General features: G+C 31.6%; 1 protein-coding gene across 1 annotated transcript; it reads right to left on the bottom strand.

Annotated features, from left to right (window-relative positions):
* Positions 1-5,060: 5,060 nt before the first annotated feature.
* Positions 5,061-19,568, bottom strand: LOC127701780 (uncharacterized). The gene is made up of 4 exons (XM_052205746.1): positions 19,215-19,568; positions 13,288-13,460; positions 11,171-11,473; positions 5,061-6,386 (listed from the first exon to the last, which is right to left on the bottom strand). Exons 1-4 carry the CDS (start codon positions 19,406-19,408, stop codon positions 5,956-5,958), a joined length of 1,101 nt encoding a protein of 366 aa, XP_052061706.1. The 5' UTR covers positions 19,409-19,568; the 3' UTR covers positions 5,061-5,955.
* Between the last annotated feature and the right edge of the window lie 1,197 nt (positions 19,569-20,765).

Here is a 20,765-nt window from a genome sequence, read left to right as displayed (position 1 = left end):
ACTGATGTTAGTGATGCAGCTACTTTAGTTTTTGTCCCGTTTACCTGGCGAAATATTTGTTCGGCTGTGGTGAAGCAAACCAGTTCATATAATGTGTCTATATCGTGCTTTGTTGGCAACAATGATACTTTGAACTTTGAAACATTTCGTAAATTTAGTAATAATACTATAACATTTGACGAAAAAGTACGTTTTACCCTTTTAATAACTTGTGAAGATGGTGGACAAATTTCACTGCCACAATTTGCCAGAGCAAGACTGTTACGTTCCCTGACCGTACATGGATGCAAATTATTCGGTTTTTTCTCCGAGGGAAAAGATCACACGATCGACCTAATCCCAGATCACACGGAAAACTATGTCTTAATTAACTGCCAAATAATTTTTGAAGAGCAGAAATTTAATGAAAGTTTAAACAACAAAAAAGAATCAAAGACATACCGTTGTGGTCCAACAAATGCAACTGCGATAATATTTAGAAATGTAACTAGCACATTTTTAAATCCAGTAAACATTAAAGAGTTCCCACTTAAGTTCCGTAAGCCGGCGCTAAACCATCATCGCTATCAAATGGAAAATTATGAAACATGTAAATATAAACACCTTTTGTATTATGAAAAAAGTTATGCTGTAGATATGGCGAGATTTACTTTACTAAAAATACTTCAAGGCTCAAATTATCCAAGTATTCAAGTTTTTAACTTCTCATTTGGGGGTCTCATTGATATTCCATCACATTTCAGGGAATGGCGAGCACCTTATACACATCTTAGATACGTCGATTTAACCCATAACAAAATAACAGACATTGGGGATATTAGGAACCATGCAAGTCAAACTGATGATTCAAGTAATGGAACTATTGACTTGCGTTACAACAAAATAAGAACAGTATCTGTAAAAGACATTGGGCCATTAATGCAATACGATTTGTTAACCGTTGACATAAGGAATAATCCATTTGACTGTATTTGTGAAATGAAAGAATTCATGGAATTCATGAAATTTAAATTTTACCTAGTTCCCCCAAAATACCACTATCTTTCAAATCTTACATGTCATACACCAAAAGCTTTACACGGAGAAAAGATAATAGAATTATCGTTGGAACAGATTGGCTGCGAGATAACACAATTATCTTTTTTAGAAGCTCCTGTTATAATTCTTAGTGTTTTCATCATTGTTTTCGCCGTAGCTACAATTCTTGGAATTCGGTATAGAAAAGAAATTGTCATTCTGACATATACCAGGTTCAACATATTGTTACCATGCCGTCAGAAGGGAGTCGACATAGAAAAAAAGTACGATGCCTTTATTGCATACAGCGAGGCAGATACTACATGGGTTGTTCATACTTTATCAAAACGTCTAGAAAACCCTGACAATCCACATCGATTTAGATTCTGTTTGCATCATCGAGATTTTATGGTCGGAGCAGCGATATCTGATAACATCATTTTCAGTGTCGAAAATAGTCGACACACAGTCATCATTGTTTCGAAACATTTTCTTAAAAGTGAATGGTGTCGTATGGAATTCCGAACAGCTTTACACCAAAGTCTGCTTGAAAAGAAACGGCATTTGATAATTGTCTTGCTTGAGGATATTCCGACGAGTGAACTAGAGCCAGAACTTAAAAGGTGTATGCAGACATTGACATATGTCAAAACGGATGACAGATGGTTTTGGGACAAACTAGTTTACGCGTTATCTGATTGGTCAAAAAGTTCGCAAAATAAACCAAATATAGCAAATTTAAAATTAGAAGAATTAGAGAATGGTACTAAACCTACTACATGAGATTCACAAAAACAGTTTATCAAACAATGAGGAAGATACGTAAACTGAAATACTGTCTAAAAAGGCGAATGTCCTAACTTAAAAGCGAGATTAACCGAGATGACAACCAATGGTATATGCACCAGTTTGTTCACACGGTAGAAATAACAGAGTCGAAATATTTACGAATTTGCGACTTATATATCATTATAGGTGATCAGGCGGTTCAGTTTTCTATATAGTCAGCAGGGACTAAAACTTTGCTATACAAAAGCTTGTCAAATCTAGGGACTTCCTTCAGAGATACAACTTGCTGTCTCTGATAATACTCAGTCATGGTTAATTCAGACTAACAAGAAATCGTCAACGAAGAAATGTGGAGTTGCTCATTACAAAAAAAGTGTTACCCAGGTAAATGGAGACATGTTGTCCCGATATGCAGCGTTTTTTGGCATTTTGATTTTTCTTGCAACCCACCATCTTTGATAATCTGATAATCTTCATAACGACAGAAAGGCGTACAGATTGTTCGTGTGCTAGCATATTCTAAAGAATGTATATTTTAAATTTCAGACACTATACAATTTTGAAGATTGAATACGTTTGATGACAAATGTTTGACAACAGTTTCATCTTTCCTGATATTGTACATCGAAAAAATCCTCTATACCTATACGTACCTTTAACAGGAAAAAAGCCAAAATGCCCCGAAAATATGCGTTTTTCATACAATTGATTATGAAAGGACTGTACATATATTCATTTCCTAAAACAAATTGTCGACTCAGATTTGTTCTATTCTTCATAAGGTGGTGTCGCAAAAACCTACAACTAGTTGTTGAATGGTGAAGTTATTTGACAGGTTACAAAAAAATCTGAGTTTTTATCTAACACAGATAGATTACAAAGATATCTAACCTTGAATCACCTTCCATACGACTCCAGTCTTAAATATTTACTGCACTTACTTTTTTAAGATGATGTATGAGCTGGAATCTTTTTCACCAATCTCTCTTATGAACTGCGCAAAAATACTAGCATGAAACACATAACAAATTTCAGATGCATTTGTATGTTAAAGCTTTTATTAAAGTATTATGCTAAAACTTGTACATTCATTTTTTTCAATAGATTATTTCTACACAAACGGTTCTAATAGACGTTTTAGATAAATGATTACTTTTGACAAACAACAAACGAGAGTCGAGATACGATAAACATTTTAAAGGGGTCGTTTCAAAGGAGTATTGATTTTTTTCTATCGTTAACATAATGCAAATGAAGCATGATAAAGTAAAGATTTTTAAAACTAAATCGTGCCTTCTATCTACCAAACCAGCGCAAAGTTTAACATCTGATTTATTTTCCAGCCCAGATGACGCCACATTGTACCAAGTACTAGACTTTATAACATTTTTAGTCTGCGAATAGCATGGTCGACATTAACTCGTCATTGTTAGATAACGGTTACATTGTAACATATATTTTATCCGCTAATATAAAAAGGTTCTCTATGAAATCAAGTTGAAGTTCGTGTCCTATTTCTGAATAGTTGAATTGTTGTGCATCATTTTGATGGCCCAGGAAACCGCTGCGTCCAAGTCGTATGTGGTTTTGGTTGTCAATCAAAACCAGGGTTTGAATACAGTGCATATCTCTGTGTACGGAACTAAACTGTTCCTGTGGCTCATTTTGCGCGCGAAAAATTGCATGATATGTACCGTCTACTGCCACCACAGCGTTTGGCAGTCCTGTCCTGAGGGATTTATAAAAACACAATACCGGTAGGATTATTAACGCAAAATCAAATGCTTTGCGTTTGAACTGTGCAACCCTTTCTGTAGCTGAAAATAACCCTTACAGTGACAAATGTTTAGAAATTACTAAGAAACTAAGGCTCCAACACCCTTATGCAAATTTGGTTAGTTCCCGATGGTATCATACGCTCAGTTGTCAGTGTTTTGGCCCTGACATGATTCATAACATAGTTTTCAAAAATTATCCGTTGATAAATTAAGAAATTATTAAGAAACTAGGGTATCAACTCCCTCAGGCAAGGTGGACCTTTAATTAATTCCAGTATTTTAGGTCCCTTTTGGTCATATAGCTTCTAATAGTTTTACGTAATAATTCCTGGCTTTCAAATGTTTGGGTTTAAGCGTTTATCTATTAGCGGTGGGTCTATACTACTGCTGGTTGCCTGTTAGTCCCCAAATTTATCATCAGATCAGTAGTCATTGACCATAGAGAAATTTGGATATTCTTTTATGTCCCCTTTTGGTCATAAAGCTCCTAACGTTCTACTTATTAGTTCATTCTTGGCTTTAAACTATTCGAGTTTGAGCGTTTAAGGTGAAAGTATATAAAGAAGAGCGCTTCGGACGCACGAAATTTTTAAATTTTAAATTGTTATTTGTATTTACAAAAACTGTGAGGTACCAACGAGTGACATGTTTCATAGCAAAACTGTTCCTTTCCACAGTCACTTTTTCTTCTAGTTATAGTCAATTTTTCCCGCCTTTTATCACTCAATCCACTGAAATGCAGAAGTGACATCATTCAAGTGCATAAAGTGAAAAAGGAAACTATAGACAATACAGGAATGAGACATATCTAAAAGCAACAAGACTAGTGAATGGGAACATAAGAAAGATACAGTTGAAAACTATTAAATCTGAGGCTTTTTTATTTTTATATTTTTAGAAAAATACTAAGAATTTTCTACCCAAGGAAGAGATAACCTTAGCTGTATTTGGCAAATCATTTTGGATTTTTGGAAGCTCAATGCTCTTTAACTTCGTACTTTTTTTTACCTTTTACACTTTTTTGATTTGAGCGTCACTTATGAGTCTTTTGTAGACAAAACGTGCATCTGGCGTACAAAATTTTAATCCTGGTAAATGTCATAAACGGACACTCCCCAACCCTAATAAATTTATCGTTTTTCCAATGTATTTAATGAACACTCCCCTCTAACCCTATTAAATAGTTGTAAATGTCGTCCCCTATTAAATCTAATATCAAAAAGTTCAGAAAATGAAAATAACGGGTTTTAAATTAAGTGCTCCAGAAGAGCTTTTCTGGATTTACCATTATCCCTAACACTCAAACCCAAACATTAGAAAGCCAATGATTTAAATACTTGAATACATTAAGAGCTATATAACCAACAAGGACTGCAACAGAATAGCAGAATCCATTTTTTTTTCAAATTTACATGAAGGAGTTGGAACATTAGTTTCTTATACTTAAAAAATACTAAATCTATTAACGGAGAAATTAAGAAAATGTATGTTATAAATCATGCCAGAACCGAAACACTGAATTCTGAGCTGATGATACCTTCGGGGACTCACAATTCACCAGGACCTGTATAGACAATGAAAAAAGTCTTTTAAAGTTGATAAACTTGGAAGAAAATAGCCGGCACTATATCGCAAGAGTTAGATAGCAATTGGTCATTCACATGATTTTTCAAAATCTTCATTTCTTGTTTTATCAACTTTTCCGTTTCAAGTACCAGTTGAGGTTATATTTCAAGATGGTTGGGGATCATCATCCATTATTCGTAAAAGGGACATAACTTTTAAAGTAGACCCTCAGTGGGATAATATATGACACGTTTGGTATCAATTGGCTTGGTCGTTTGAGAGAAGATATTTTCAATAGTTTATAATGACGACAAAAGAACACTGGCCATTAAGCCAGAATAATCTGATAATTTTCTGATAATTTTAACGGTAAATGATGGAATAAACTACAATTGCCTAACCATTACATGAATGCAATTAGCACAATGCAGACGTTTGTAAATATCTAGGGTATAACTTATCTAAAACATATCTCAACATTTATTAACATTTGTAAAGATCTCAATTAATGCAAAATTTTGGAATTCAAATGAAAATTTGTGAGACGTAAAATGGTCCAATATAAACATTTTTTTTTTACATTAGAAAGCATATGAAATGATATCACCAGTTACTGTTCCTGAAAATGCAGGTACTACATAAGCACCGCTAAAAAATGTAAAAACAAAAATACTAAACTCCAAGGTAATTAAAAAAAATGGAAAGTCCTTAAAAACTAACAAAAACATCAACCAACATATACACAAACTTGATGCAATTCGTTATACTCCATACTAGAAAAAGGAAATACAAGATGAGTTTTTTATTACAATGTTTCTACAAAGATTTGCTTATCAGATACTGATAATAAATCAGCTGTCGAACCTTCAGATTGAAGTATTGTAGTTGTTGAAGTATTATTACTTTTCACTAAATCCTCAGCGTAAACTGTATAGACGGACATTTCAGCAGTTTCTTTTTTCCTCATTGCATTAAATTTGCCATTTTTTCTACGAAGCAAATGTGTCATATTGAATCGTATGTTCATTATAAACTTGAAAAGATGGATACAATCAGTTCCAATAACAAAGCCAAGAATAGCACATAGTATAAAAACACCAGCGGTACCAATTACCACGGCTGATGGTCTCATGTCATATACTGTCGTTGTGGAATACATCGCACTAGTCCTTTTGTTGTATTTTATAGAATCCAGAGGCGTACTGTTATATAATGAAATGGTATGTATAATAGTACCTAAAACGAAGCGGATTGAACTATTATTGAGATCTGTTAAAACCTCGAGATTAAAAATAAATGATGTTGAATTATAAAATTTATATACATAGACTTTTCTCAGAGTATACGTACAATTTTGTTAAAACGTATATAGAATTATTATGTGATTGTGGAGGTTTGACTAGCCAAAAAACCAGGTTCAAAAATGTCCTGTACCAAGTCAGGAATATGGCAGTTGTTATCAAATAGTCCGTTTCTATGTATGTTGGCGTTTGTTTTTGTTGCAGTTCAGTGTTTCTGTTGTTCCTTTGTTTTCCTCTTATAGTTGATTTTCCTTCGGTTTTAGTTTGTAACCCGGATTTGTTTTCGCTTAATCGATTTATGACTTTAGAACAGCGGTTGCCTTTATCGATTGATTGGTGATTGGTTATAATCTATTATCATGATGTTAAGATACCTCTGCTGGTGGACTATCAGTCCCCGAGTGTATCATCAGCTCAGTAGTCAGTACTTCGGTACTGACATGATTTATAACAAACTTTTCTTAGATTGTCTGTTAATTAATTTTGAAATTATTAAGAAACTAAGGTTTCAAATCCCTCATGCAAAGTTAACATTACATGAATTCGGCTATATTTTGGGTCCCTTTTGCTCGTATAGCTCTTCGACTGTTTCGGTTCTGATACATCCTTGGCTTTCAAATATTCGGCTTTGAGCGTTCCTGATAAAGATAAATCCAGAAAAGCGCTTCTGACGCATGAAAGAAAAACTATTATTCATAATTATTCATAATTTATATTTATCCTAACACTGTGCTTATTTCAGTAAGGAAACGGCGTATAGCTTACGAATTGGATGTTTCTTTCCAATAAGCCATTTATCACTTATTACCACTGTTCATGATAAAACTATCTACAGTAAAGTAAATGACTATCATGTATAGGTATTTTGCTCACAATTTCGACTAAAAAACAAACTAATCATGAATACCAGGCTTAAATTTTGTACGCCAAACGCGCGTTTCATCTTCAAAAGACTCATCGGTGACCCTCGAATAATATAAATAAAGTTAAAAAAGGTCAAATAAAGATCGAAGTTGAAGAGCATTTAGGACCCATACTTCGGAGAGATTTGCCAAATACAGCTAAGACAATCTATTCCCGGGATAGAAAATCATTCGAAAATTCCAATTTTTACCCTTGTACTAAAATGTATTTAAAATCTTGATAACAATTACGTAATCGTGCCGTATGTTTCCCTGGCAATTAGTTTTACGGACTTGATTCAACCTTTCTGTCAATTACATTATGATTAACGTGAGAACGTGTTGGCGGTCGTGTTCGAATTTTATTTGTTTTCGATTCTTTATGATAATAACGTACTTAATCTTCATGCATTTAAGTAGCATTTCGATGAAGGAGGTGCAATGGAAAAACCTTTGATTTGTTGAAAAGATATACGAGTCTGAAGGGCGAATGGACATTTTAAAAAACCATTACCTATCCATTTAAGCTCTTATGTAATTTTTTCTTCAAAATTTCATTTTTTTTCTTAATAAGCCTCTGTTACAAAATTTTGGAAATTGTTTTAAATTAAGGAATATATCTTCTTCGAGCAAATCTATGATCCATTGCCCGTCTTTGGCTATACTTTTGTCCATTTAGGCCATATCAGCTCTTCAATTTTTAAATTAAGTTTGGGATTTTCAAATATTTTGGCCTCAAACATATCTGAAGAGACATTTATTGTCGAAATACGCATTTGGTACAGACAAAATGGTACCGTTAATATTAATTATATATTAGTCAACAAAAGAAACGATACAAGGCAATGTATTTTCCATATATAATGAAATTGGATACACTGTACCAAGGTAAATAGTTGCTCAATTTGTCTAATATTTGCAGAGTGTAATTTTCATATCAAGACCATTGATTTAAGGAAAATACGCGATTTTTTTTTTTGCAATTTTTGGTATTTCAAAAATCGTATTTTCACCAAAAAATTCAAAAATCGATATTACAATTTAAAACTTTAAACTGTAACATGGTCTGTTTAAAATTTTGAATGCCTTTGCAGATATTTGAACACTTAATTATCGTCTGCGAAATTAAGTGCCGACTTTTGTCATCATTTTCCCCCAAAAAATTTGACACCTGGTTTCAATAACACGGTATTTTCTCACTTTCCAATTTGGTCAGATTCTTTCAATCATATTCAATTGCTATGCAAATGAATGTTTTTCATTGGATAATTTATCAGTTTTCCCAATGTATTATATTTTATGATAAATGAAATATATGAAAAACGAAAAATGAGTACAAACTTGTGTATCGTTATTTTGTTGACTAGTATATATGAGCTTATTAATAAGTAATCACATAATTTTCTTAAATAATGAAAACAACCATGTATATGTAAGATAAAGATAATAACTTTAATTTCTTCGTTCTTTCACAAATATAGAATATTGTAAAGTGCCGAAGCACTCATAACCTTCTGATTGGTTGTAATTCCAAATTGAGTTCGATGTCATTCCAAATGTAACATACTAATGCCTGTTTCATTTGTAAGACATTTAATTGATGGACTACACTTTGAGTTATTAGGATTATTTTATACATATATATATTTCTGTAAATTCCAATAATTATGTTATAAACATTACAGTAACGATAGCAAGGTGAAAAGACAGGTTTATATAATGTCCTTATAACGAGTATGAATGTATGCCATGTTATGTTAAGTAATAATTCTTTTTTATTTATTTGCAGTTATTCAGTCTAGCAGAAACACTGTCAAGGTGACAAAAGCGCTCTAGGGCAGTTGTAATTCAATTATATATAAAATCTTTCGAACTACATGTAAACAATAAAACATCCCTCTACTGTGAACATGTTTTGAACTTCAATAAACTACTGTTGCCCTTTATTTACATACATTCTCCATAAATTAAGAATCAGGAAATCCAACAATTTTATAAGTCGAAGGTAAATTATTTTATTCTAAAAATAATAACACATCATGAAAAAATGTTTTAAACAAAATCGTACGAATTTGCACTGATTATAGATTTTCGTTTAATTGATATAGTTGAGAAATTATCGGTGATACAAGAATAAGACATTTTATATTAATTTTAAAAGAGGAACATTTTTGATTAATGTCTCGATTTACACCGTCTTATTATATTTTTCGAATATACATATATCATGTATATACTGAAAAAGAAAAAATACCATAAAACTATAATTTATGCTATGTTTTATGTTTGAAATACATAAAATAGCCGATAATCAACCAGAACCAAAAAATGTTAGTAATTGCGATTCCAAAAACATATACGATTGTTCAAAAACAAAGTTGGAAAATTGAATTGAAATTGTTATTTACAATTTAAACTCCAAAGTTTAAGAAACTCCACAAATAGTTTAACATCGTGTCTACTAATCATTAGTAAGACAAACTTAATGTATAAAGACGTATATAAAGGTGAAGGTTATGTGTGTACATAACAACGATGTTACGAACTTCATTTAACATAGTACATCTAGGCGAAAGTCTCGTGTGTACATTGCATCTATGTTTAGCATTTTTCTTTAAATTAATTCTGCTAACACTTTTGTTGAGTGACTAGATATATTGGAATTAATACTAAATTCATTTTATGAAATATATGAGATATGAATATTAATTACCTCCTGATAAAAAAAACCGGTATATATTAACGTGCAAAAAAATCAATATTAAAACGATATATTTTTGTACGCACGTACAACTGGTTTTACCCAAGCACGTTTCTGCCTGTACCAAGAAAAGCTATGTGTATCATGTTTTTCCCGGACTTTATATTTTTGTTTGTATATTGTATAATAGATGATATGTTGTGACACAAAATCTGTATCTGCTCTGATAAAACCTGAACGTGGTTAAACGTGTTTATGTGCGCTCAACCCCCAGTTAACTTTGACAGTGGTGTAACATCACAACACAAGAGTAAATTGTAAAAATCAGCTGGAAATGCCTTAATTCATTAATAGGAAAAAAAGCACAAACAGCAAATTCCTTTAAGACTAAAGAGATAAGAATCCGATTTAAGAGTACTCGTAGTTACTGCAACTAGTTCAAAGCCAATTATAACTAGTAAATAAATAAGGCCCTTCCATAATAAAGTATCAATCGTTAGATATTCAACGGATTTAGTTATCAAGTTTGGTATGTAATACTTCAAACCAATTCTACACAAAACTCCTGTTATTCTCGTCGCTTGCTATGTATAACCTTATATATGTCAATTATGGTTCTCATATTCTCTTTCTTTATTTTTATTCATCAGAATGTTTATTTGTGAATTAATAATCAGCATAGTAGCATCATCATGGAGATTATTCCAAACAATAAATAGTTTACAGGGTTGGTATTTTTTTATTATTGTACTAAAAGAAGTCTTCACTAACAAAACGTAATTGCAATACAATATTATCTTCTCCCTGATAGTTAAGAAGTACAGGAACAAAATTAACTATTTGAATTAAACGTGAAATTCGAGCAATTTCAATCGACCAGGAGTTGTGAACATTATGTTATTAGAAAAAGATTGTTGTTTCGATTGACTGTAATGGTTTTATTACAAGAAGTCTTATAACAAAAATGACAACAATTGAATTAACTTTAAAATCTAACTGAAATTATAACAATGTCACAATATCTTGTAAGTGACCAAGTTGTGTGTCAAACTTGAACTTGAGAATATTTAAAAATTTAACATTAACTATCAATGCACATCCTTCTTTAATACATACCCGATGTAGTTATAGTAGTAATGACCGTAACAGTCTCCGTTACAGTAACGTCTTGTGTCATGGTGACTGTCTCTGTAATATTGTGTATAACGTTACAATTTGTCAAGCAGTACTCTGTTGTTGAAGGATACAGTATAACTTCTGTAGGTGTTTTCGATTCTTCTGTTGTTGAGCCACTTGTTGTTTCTTCTGTTGTTGAGCCACTAGCTGTTTCTTCAGTCGTGGAGCCACTTGTTGTTTCTTCTGTCGTGGAGCCACTTGTTGTTTCTTTTGTTGTTGTTATTACTGTTGAAGTCTGTTTTTCTGTTAGAAGTAAAAGTATGTTAACAAATGATTAACTGTAATTTTTAGATTTAAAATTCTTCTGTTGAGTAAAAAAGTAAGGTCAATTTCTCCTGTATTGGTAAAAAAGATTTTATGAATCAGTTACAACTGTCCTGAGGCACATCTACTCCTTTAATATCAAATTGACCTGGTATCTGATTCAAATCGATTAAAAGTTAAATTAAAATAAAAACATTCAAAATCAAAACAGATTGAAACTGATGTAACTATTAAAAGCTTGAAGACAATGCTAACGTCAATATCACTAAAATGATAACACAATATAAAACGAAAAAAATCATAAATGAAATGAAGTAATATTTGATGTTCAGGAGGGCAGTGAATGTTAAATAAAATATAGTTGTACCTCAAATTCAGAAATTTATTGATTTCAATTGAAAATAAACAATAAGATAATGCGTCCGTAAAAGACACGATTTTCATTCATACAAGCATTAAGAAGATTACTGTGCTGCTGTAGAATGGTTATCTAGTGGTGTATATATTTACATTTTCCCGAATCATAAGAAATTCTTTTCAACACAAAGAATAGTATAATTGTAATGCCTAAAAATGAAATTATGCATTAATTAAACTATGAAACTAAGGTTCAAAATCCCTCGGGCAAAGTTTGACCGTAGCTGATGGTGGCTATTCCTTTTAGGTCCAATTTGGTCAAACTGCTTACAACGTATTTAGGTATTTATACATCTTTGGTTTTCAAATATTTATGTTCGAGTGTTTCGAAACATTTAATGTTTATTTACATTTAATCGTTTATTCAAATTTATTGTGAAAGTTTTAAAAAGACAACTACTAATGGCAATATAATGTGTCTGCTCTTTCGCCGCTTTTGAAATAATTTAACATTTAGAATACTAATAATTCCTTTGTGAAGATAAGCGATGGAAAATAATAAATCAACACTGTTGAAGGGGAAATAAATAGAATGAATTTAAAACGATGCTGTTATTAATCAATGTGTCAGATGGGTGTCTTGTTTTCAGGTTCTTTTTACATCAATAACTTCAAAAGATTTCAATTACTCCTAAAATAACCAAATTAAAGCAGTGATTTTAAGATACACACTCGAAATTTCAGTTTTAAAAGTCATACAATATTCGATTGTTGTTTACAATACGATAATAATGAGTAATGAAAGTTCGTCAAAATATGAAATATATGTTACAATTAGAAATGGTGTTTAATTTCTTTTTATCTCATCTTATCTTACATCTGGAGAAATTTATTTTGTACTTCCAAAGTCAATGCTTGATATACATGTACAACAGACTAAAAAACATACATGTTCTTAATAGAAAGTATAATAATTAATTATTTCCTGCCAATCATGACTTTGTATTCTTTATCTTTTCAAACTGCGGCTTTTTGCTGCATTATTATGATAGAAAATACGTCTTAAGTTGACTCGACCCTCTATTTTTTCAAAGAGTAGAATTTAAACTTAAAATTGATTATTTTTATGTTTCGACCTACGAATTAACAATTATGTAAATTACAAAATTTAAATTCCGTTTTAAGTAAGCCATAGCATTATCAGTTTGACTTCGACTTTTGAGTGTGTATATCCTTTTGTAACTTTAACACCTCTTTGTGATACCACGAGGGCATCGTCAGTTAAGTAGTCAGTGCTCTGGTAATGACATGTTTAAAAAAAAACTTTTCTTAAATTTTCTTTTGATGCATTGTGATATAGTTATATCAAGAAAAGCACTCCGAAAGCTCAAAATGTGTAAAGTGATATACATATATATATCAGTAAGTCCTGTTACCTTTACACCTGACATGCACATCATAAGTGTGGTCTGTTACTGAAGTATCCCATGTTGTTTGACCTGGAAAACAGTCATCGATCGTCGTAGCATTAGAAACACACACAAAATCATTTGACCATATTATACCAGTGCCTACCTTTGATACACATGATGAGTCGTAAGAATCAAACCTAAAAAAGACAAAATAAAATTAATGAGACTACTCAACCAAAGACGTGCATATTCCTGATAATAAACGTGGTGATTTAAACTTTCCAAATGTCAACTTTCCAGTAGTAACGTACCCCTTGCTCCATCGTATGGCATCCTTACTTGAGGACGAACGATTGAATCGACACGACATAGGTTTTACGGTCTCCATCACGAACTGATTGACCCATAAAGGCAACAACACACGATTACGATCAAATGAATTAAATGTTTTAACCAACAGTAGTTTGCATTTTAAGTAGGAAAAATGATGACCTTACACAGGTCATTAATTTATGCTTTGAAGCAGATTTCATTGAAACTTGGCATCGCCCGGGTTGATTCTTCAGAAGAATGACCTATCGTTCTGAAAGGATATAACTCCATATAGGTATATAAAGTCAGTGAATCTAGGATATCTACCTTTTTCCTTACAGATATAGGCTTTATATGAGGTGCAGCAAATGCAATTTGCAATCAGATGTTTCACAGACCATTCAATTAAATACGAAAACTTCTGTGTAGAAGTGTAGTGAAGAGAGTCGAAAAGTCATTGCTGTCCACCGAATTGAAAGAATTATTAGAAAAATCACGTTATTCATCTGAAACATTTAAAGAGTTTTTACACTCCAATAATGATTAATATTATAATTTTCATATGCTTTGTTACAAAATTTAATAAAACTCTCTTAAATTATAATTAGAGTTAAAAGGATAGAAAATTTGTTGTAGAATACTTATTACTAGCCAAGGTGAGTTTCTGTTTCTGTAATATAATAGTAGTCAGATACCTATAAAATATATCAGATGATTTTAGACGCGTTTTACTGTTCCTTTAAGGTCCCGTGAGGTAATTTGGCCAGATATTTGTTATAAGCGACTTTTGGTCTTTCCTACTGTAGTACTATTTGTAATAAGATATTTGAAATAAAATAATGCCTCTAGATATTTCGTATAAAATGAATAAACAGATAAAAAATGATAAGTCTAGTAGATAAACAATAATTTAAGAATAGTTTGCATTGTGTATCTAAGCTGCATACCTAAAACAATTAACCAATATTTGTTTTTAAAAATAAATTTTAATGTAAGTGCTTAGGAATAAAACTTAAGGAGTTACAACATATTATCAAAAAATTGAAATTATGAGAATCTTATACCCTTAAATTTATACCATAAATCTGTGTATATTTACAGTTCCGCAAGTCGCATTTTGCTCAGTGATCAACACGTAAAAAATGATTTTTATTTTTTTTTTCAACTATAATATTCATTAAGGTATACATCTTGATTTACATCGGATAATACAAAAAATCAACTGAAAATCTTATATTTACAGTGCAGGTTTGCTATAATCTGCACTCTGTAGTAATGACAGATTTTTATTATAAGTCGTATTAGACTAATTGTTTAATAGTATTGTAAACATTTGACTTTACAACATCCTTAAAATTCAAATTTTTATATGACGAAGATATGATCTTTCGATCAGTTTAATTGAGGTCCAGAGCTAGCATATCAGTAACTGAGAGTAGATTGTTTCATGTTGATCATTATCATTTTTCTTAGTTAATTCCATTACCTTTTCTAACATCGGACTTACGTTTTTTTTGTTTTTGTTTTAGAGAAATTCCAACTTACTGTCAATTCCTGGGAAATAATGGAGCGGAGGCCAGTAGGGCCGACGCCCATTATTTCCAAGAAATTGACAGTTAGTTGGACTTTCGCTAACTTAAAATACACCTTGAATATTAAGAACGAGTCTTCAGATTATAATATTTTAAAGAATTTTATTTCATCTTGTAATGTTTTTCTTTTCATTTCCCCAATGTTGTACACAATAATCCGCAGGCAAAATTTAAGATCAAGCTGACCATCTACTCACTTAACGAAGTATTTTTGAACAGTAGAATAATTACTATAAAAAGATCTTGAATAAAGTTCATCCAGATTTATGTTTTAAGTCATAGGATACGGACGTCTTTCTTGCAGTTGGATTGAAAGGATATTTATTTGTGTCTTAAGTGGTATTACGAAAGAAGAAAAAAAAGTATTTTTGAATATATGTTAATGGATTATGTTTGTTTTTCGTTTGATAAATATTGGATGTAGAATCGTCTGAGAAAAATGAAATGGTACAATTATAATACATTTCCAGGTATGTAACACTTTAGTCTAGGTTATTTAACTAATAAGGTTGTGCTCGATTATAAGTCATATCGGAAACAAAATGTGATTCTATATTTCAAACCTTTCTATCAGATGAAATAAAAGTAAACAAGAAAACAGTTTTTCATGCATAAGCAATATTTTTTTCTTTCCCTTTGCTCATTACAACAAACAAAAATGTTATGCATTTTTTAGATGAGTCTTAACATGCTTACATAGCAATACAAGAAAACTGAGAGTAGTTTTCATTCTTCTCTATTATCAGAAAGGAAGCAAAAAAGTTTTAGAAAAATAAACCCGCATAATTAAAAACACTTCTGGATTCCGTTTTGTATTTCTTTAACTTAAGTGGAAAACTTTTAATTTCACTTTATAATTTCAAGATAAACCCGTTATTTGCACTGCCAATATAACTGTTATATGTTCCACTGGACATATAACAACAGTGAATGAATTCGATTATGTTACGCGTTTCTGTTGAAAATTGAACAAAAACCCCGCCCAATATTTAACACAAGCCTTATTCAGATGTTATCTACATCCCCTCAAATTCTATTCATTAGTAATATATTCAACTTATAACAACGAACAATCAAATAATATACCGAATACGCCATTTTTACCATTTCAGTTTCTTGAACTATTTTTTCTATTAAACCAAACTATTATTGTAGAAACTCTCCTAGTAATTTTTCTGATTTTAATGTATATAGTAAAATGCAAAAAACGATCTTTACAGTAAAAAATCAAAATACAACATTTTAATTTTCAAGGAAATGATATCTTTAATAAACGGTAAAATTATGATCAAATCTTTAAGTGAAATGTATATTTCTCTAATTTTCATTATTGAATAATGTTAATGTGTTCAAAATTACCAAAGAATTCAACTGAGTTAACACATTTGATATTTTGTAGATGCACAGAAGGGGAATGGCTACAATGGAATAAATTCGTTTTTACCCGCTTGGATCCATGACAGAAATTCGGCCAAGATTTGCATCGGAAAACAAATTGTGGATAATGTTGTTGAATTTTAGTGAATACGATACTACATTTTATTCGATGGAATTACGACTGGCAAATAAAAGCTGTTTATTAATAATGAGATATGTGTGTTCATTGTATTACTACGATCCCAATTTTAAACCAGTATCAGCCGTTTTAGTAAGTTTTCATTTGCATTCACTATCGCGTTACGTCCTTTAGAATTATTTCAATGGGTGAACACTTTTTAAGAAAGTGCCCATGGAAATATCCTAAGGGCAAAATGTCTGGCTGAATGAAGATGAACAAAAGAGAATAACTCTCCATTCCTGAAAAATAATGGAGAGTTTAAACAAAAGATTAACGTCACAAGTGTATTTTAAAAAAACTGAGTTTTAACGGCGTATTGCTGTGTGTTTGTTTATTCCACATTGGCTAGAGTTATAGGGAGAGGGTTGATATCTCATAAAACATGTTTAACCCCGCCGCATTTTTGCGACTGTCCCAAGTCAGTAACATCTAGCCTTTGTTAGCCTTTGTTAGTCGTGTGTGTATTTTTAATTTTGGTTCATTTATATGTATCGGAGTTGAGTGTGACGTCCATTTCGTTGAACTTGTATACATTATTGTTAAGGGGCCAGCTGAAGCCCGCCTCCGGGTGTTGGATTTTCTATCTCCGTTTAAGTCCCATTTGTGGCCTTTGGAAGTTTTCTGCTCTTTGGTCGGATTGTTGTCTCTTTGACCCATTCCCCGTTTCTATTCTCAATTCTATTATTTAATGTGAATTTTTATATGTTGTAGATAATAGTGTCGTTAACATGGGTGTAAGCTCGACTAGATGTATGTTTTTTTTGTATAATTAAAGTGATAGAGAATATTATTGCGTAAAGTTGAAGCATGCAAACGGGGAGCGAATGACACGTGTTTTACCAATCAACGACTATCCAAATTATGTCTCTTTCTTAAGATTTATCTAAACTACTGCACCAGATGCACAATTAATTTCTCTCAAGTGATGGTCGGGACCAAAATATTTGAAAATCAAAAACTTAAAATAAAAACAATGAAGAGGTTAAAAAAACCCAAAAGACCAACATAAAGCTGAATGTCGACAAACAATCAGAGCTATGCGAATTGTTAAAGTAGTTGATATACATCTGAAAATATATTAAAAATAGAGGGAAGGTATGATAAGAGCAAAAAAATATTTATTTATAAATATACATTATATCAAATTATAATGTGTCTATATTAAGAGATTTTTGTTTTATTTTTGCTATTATTGCAAGAAACTGTGACCTCCTATGTACATAGTTGAAAGCGCATTTTAGTGATATCGATTTAATTCGAATGTAAAAGTCGTATTGGTGTACTTGACAACAAAAATCTTTCCTCGAAGACGTTTTTATAATTGTGGCGTCAACACATAGGACAGGGCATGATTTGTTAAAAAGACACAGATTACAGGCACGAATTCGAAAGGACAAACATTTTTTGACGTCCATTTGTAATATAGGTAAGGACACAAATCTGAGGATATGAGACAGATTTCTACATCTATGGTATAGTTGACACTTCCATTTGTATTATAATTAAACTAAAAGACAAAGAGAGATTATTCAAGCTGTACAAATTTGATCATATATTTATCTCTGAGAAAAAACCACATCAAATAACGAAAAGCGTACATACACCTTATCGGAAGAAAATCACATACAACCAACTCGTAAAATCAACCGATACGAATGTATTAAAACCAGTTAATCCACAGCATCAACGTTTTAAACATTGTTTCTATGCTGTTGGTTTGCTGCTGTTAATATCTCTATCAGACACTAGCTTTCAGCACTTTCTTGGTTACCTTAAAACAAGAATGATGATTGGGGATTCAATACTGTTTTGAACTGCAATAAGTCACTTCGAAGTAGAGAGTAATCACATAAGTTTATTACTATAACGGTCCCGATACAATGGTTTAAGATAAGTATACAACATATGGAGGTATTGTGTTTCTCTTCACTTGAAAAGCAACTCAAGTTTTTATAAGTCTTGCAGACTAAAATCATATTATACCATTAAATTAAAAACGTATTTAAAATTATAATCTATCTGAAATAGTATATAGTAAATGTATATATAAGAGCGATGTAAGGAACCACAGTTACAAAATCATAGTGTATAAATATAGTGTTTACATATATCATTATCTTTAATACGTTTGCTTATATTTTTGAGTTTTGATTCAAGTAGTAAACTTACGTTCACTTATATACATATTTGAAATTTTATAATTCATTATACTTAAATGACAAAACCAATTTACTTGATTAACAGTCGCGAGGAATGCTCAAAAGCAAAATTTTAAAGGCAAAGGTGTATAACTTTTTGAATACGTTATGAATTTATTTCCGAAATGGACCTAAAAGACCAAGCCACATCTATCCAAGGTAACTTTTGCCTGAATATATAAAATTTGTGTTCTTTGAACCTCTTCTCAATTGTACTTTTCGCTAAAAAAGTATAAAATTGAAGTAATCAAATAATAATTAACACGCCTTGTCTTCTTTTTCAATACTTACTCATATCCTAAATTATTACATAGCAAATATCCAAGTTTTATATCTGGGTTTGAGTCATATATTGTTCCCCAGAATCCATCATGGAACACTTCTAACCGTCCACACATACTATCACCACCAACGAGGGCGTAGTGTCTGTCAGTCTGTTCACCAACCGTATAATCACACGCTGCAACATGATGATGACTTCCCATATCGAAAATCCATTTTCCAGTAGAATATTTAACATAAACATTATCATCATTATTTTTAGGAGAAACTCCTGACACAAAGTTATCCCAGTGATCCAAAATTTGACCGTCTGCCCAATAGAATACTAATGGATTGTTTGTCCATAGAACACCTATCGTATAATCTTCCCTAAAAGCGATAATATATAATAGTCATACACTTTAAATAAGTAATTATCAGTTGATGCTTATTCAAACAGACCTTTGCAATATCGAAGCGGGTTATATTTTTCATATCCTTTAAGTTAGATTGGTTGGACTTCATAACAAGAAAATGAATTTACTCAGAAAATATAGTCAATTCAACCTTACCACCACGGTGGTCTCGTAGTCGCGAATACGCCTCTAGTGTGTGAGTTCATGGGCTTGATCCGCGGCTTGGTCTAGCCATGAATTGGTTGGCTCGAGGTCAGAATAATGTGTCCGTGTAGGATCTTGCTTGTGAAGAAGCACATTAAAGATTCGTTTTTAATGGTCGGTCTAGTATAAGTTACGATTTATGTTATATCTGATGAACGTGTTCTCGTCTTGATATGCATGTAATATTTGCCGTTGGCCTTAAACATCAATTCATCGCCATCATCATCAATTTTGTCTGATACATATATTTCGATTTTAATGTCACAAATACAAAATTCTGTACATATATCAAGTGGTTTTCACTTAATTATATATATAAACATATACATAGATATACGAAATTTAAAACATTGTTTTGTTAAATTCAAAGCTACTAGAACTAAACAAACTTTAGATAACTTGCGTATATCTAGCTTCGAAAGTTCTTCTGTTTTCAAAAGAATAATTTCACAATTTGAGAACTATTATATATACCTGGCTTGCAAATGTAACCGTTGAGCGTTCCTTATGAAGGTAAATCCAGAAAACCGCTTCGGACGCACGAAATTTAAAAAGTGTTATTTTCTTTCATTAGAAAGACAATTTTTAATTAGTCAATATATCTCATGGAACGCCAACAAAAACAAAACAAAAAATCTAAATAATAAATATACAAATCCTGTAGATATTATGTACTTATTTTCTGGCATTGCACAAGGTCATGCTTTGCTCAGACTGTTAATGACGTCTTTCTACCAAATCCGTTGGGTGTGTACTGATTGATACTCTAGCCTGGGAGAACATGATTTTTTTATTAGTTTTTATTGGCTTTGAACTATATCTTTTAGTAAACGTGAATAGTCTTAAGTCAGCAGTTTTTGTCTTTTGTCATTATGTCAGTTGTTTTTGTTCCATTGACAACTATACAGCATCTCCTTATTTTATATGCAGCTTAAGTTTTGTTAGAAATTACCTTTAAATT

Source organism: Mytilus californianus, unplaced genomic scaffold (genome assembly GCF_021869535.1).
Source record: "Mytilus californianus isolate M0D057914Y unplaced genomic scaffold, xbMytCali1.0.p SCAF_5, whole genome shotgun sequence".
Classification (NCBI taxonomy): domain Eukaryota; kingdom Metazoa; phylum Mollusca; class Bivalvia; order Mytilida; family Mytilidae; genus Mytilus; species Mytilus californianus.
Note: the sequence above shows the minus strand (reverse complement) of the source record. Positions and strands in the feature narration are given on the sequence as shown.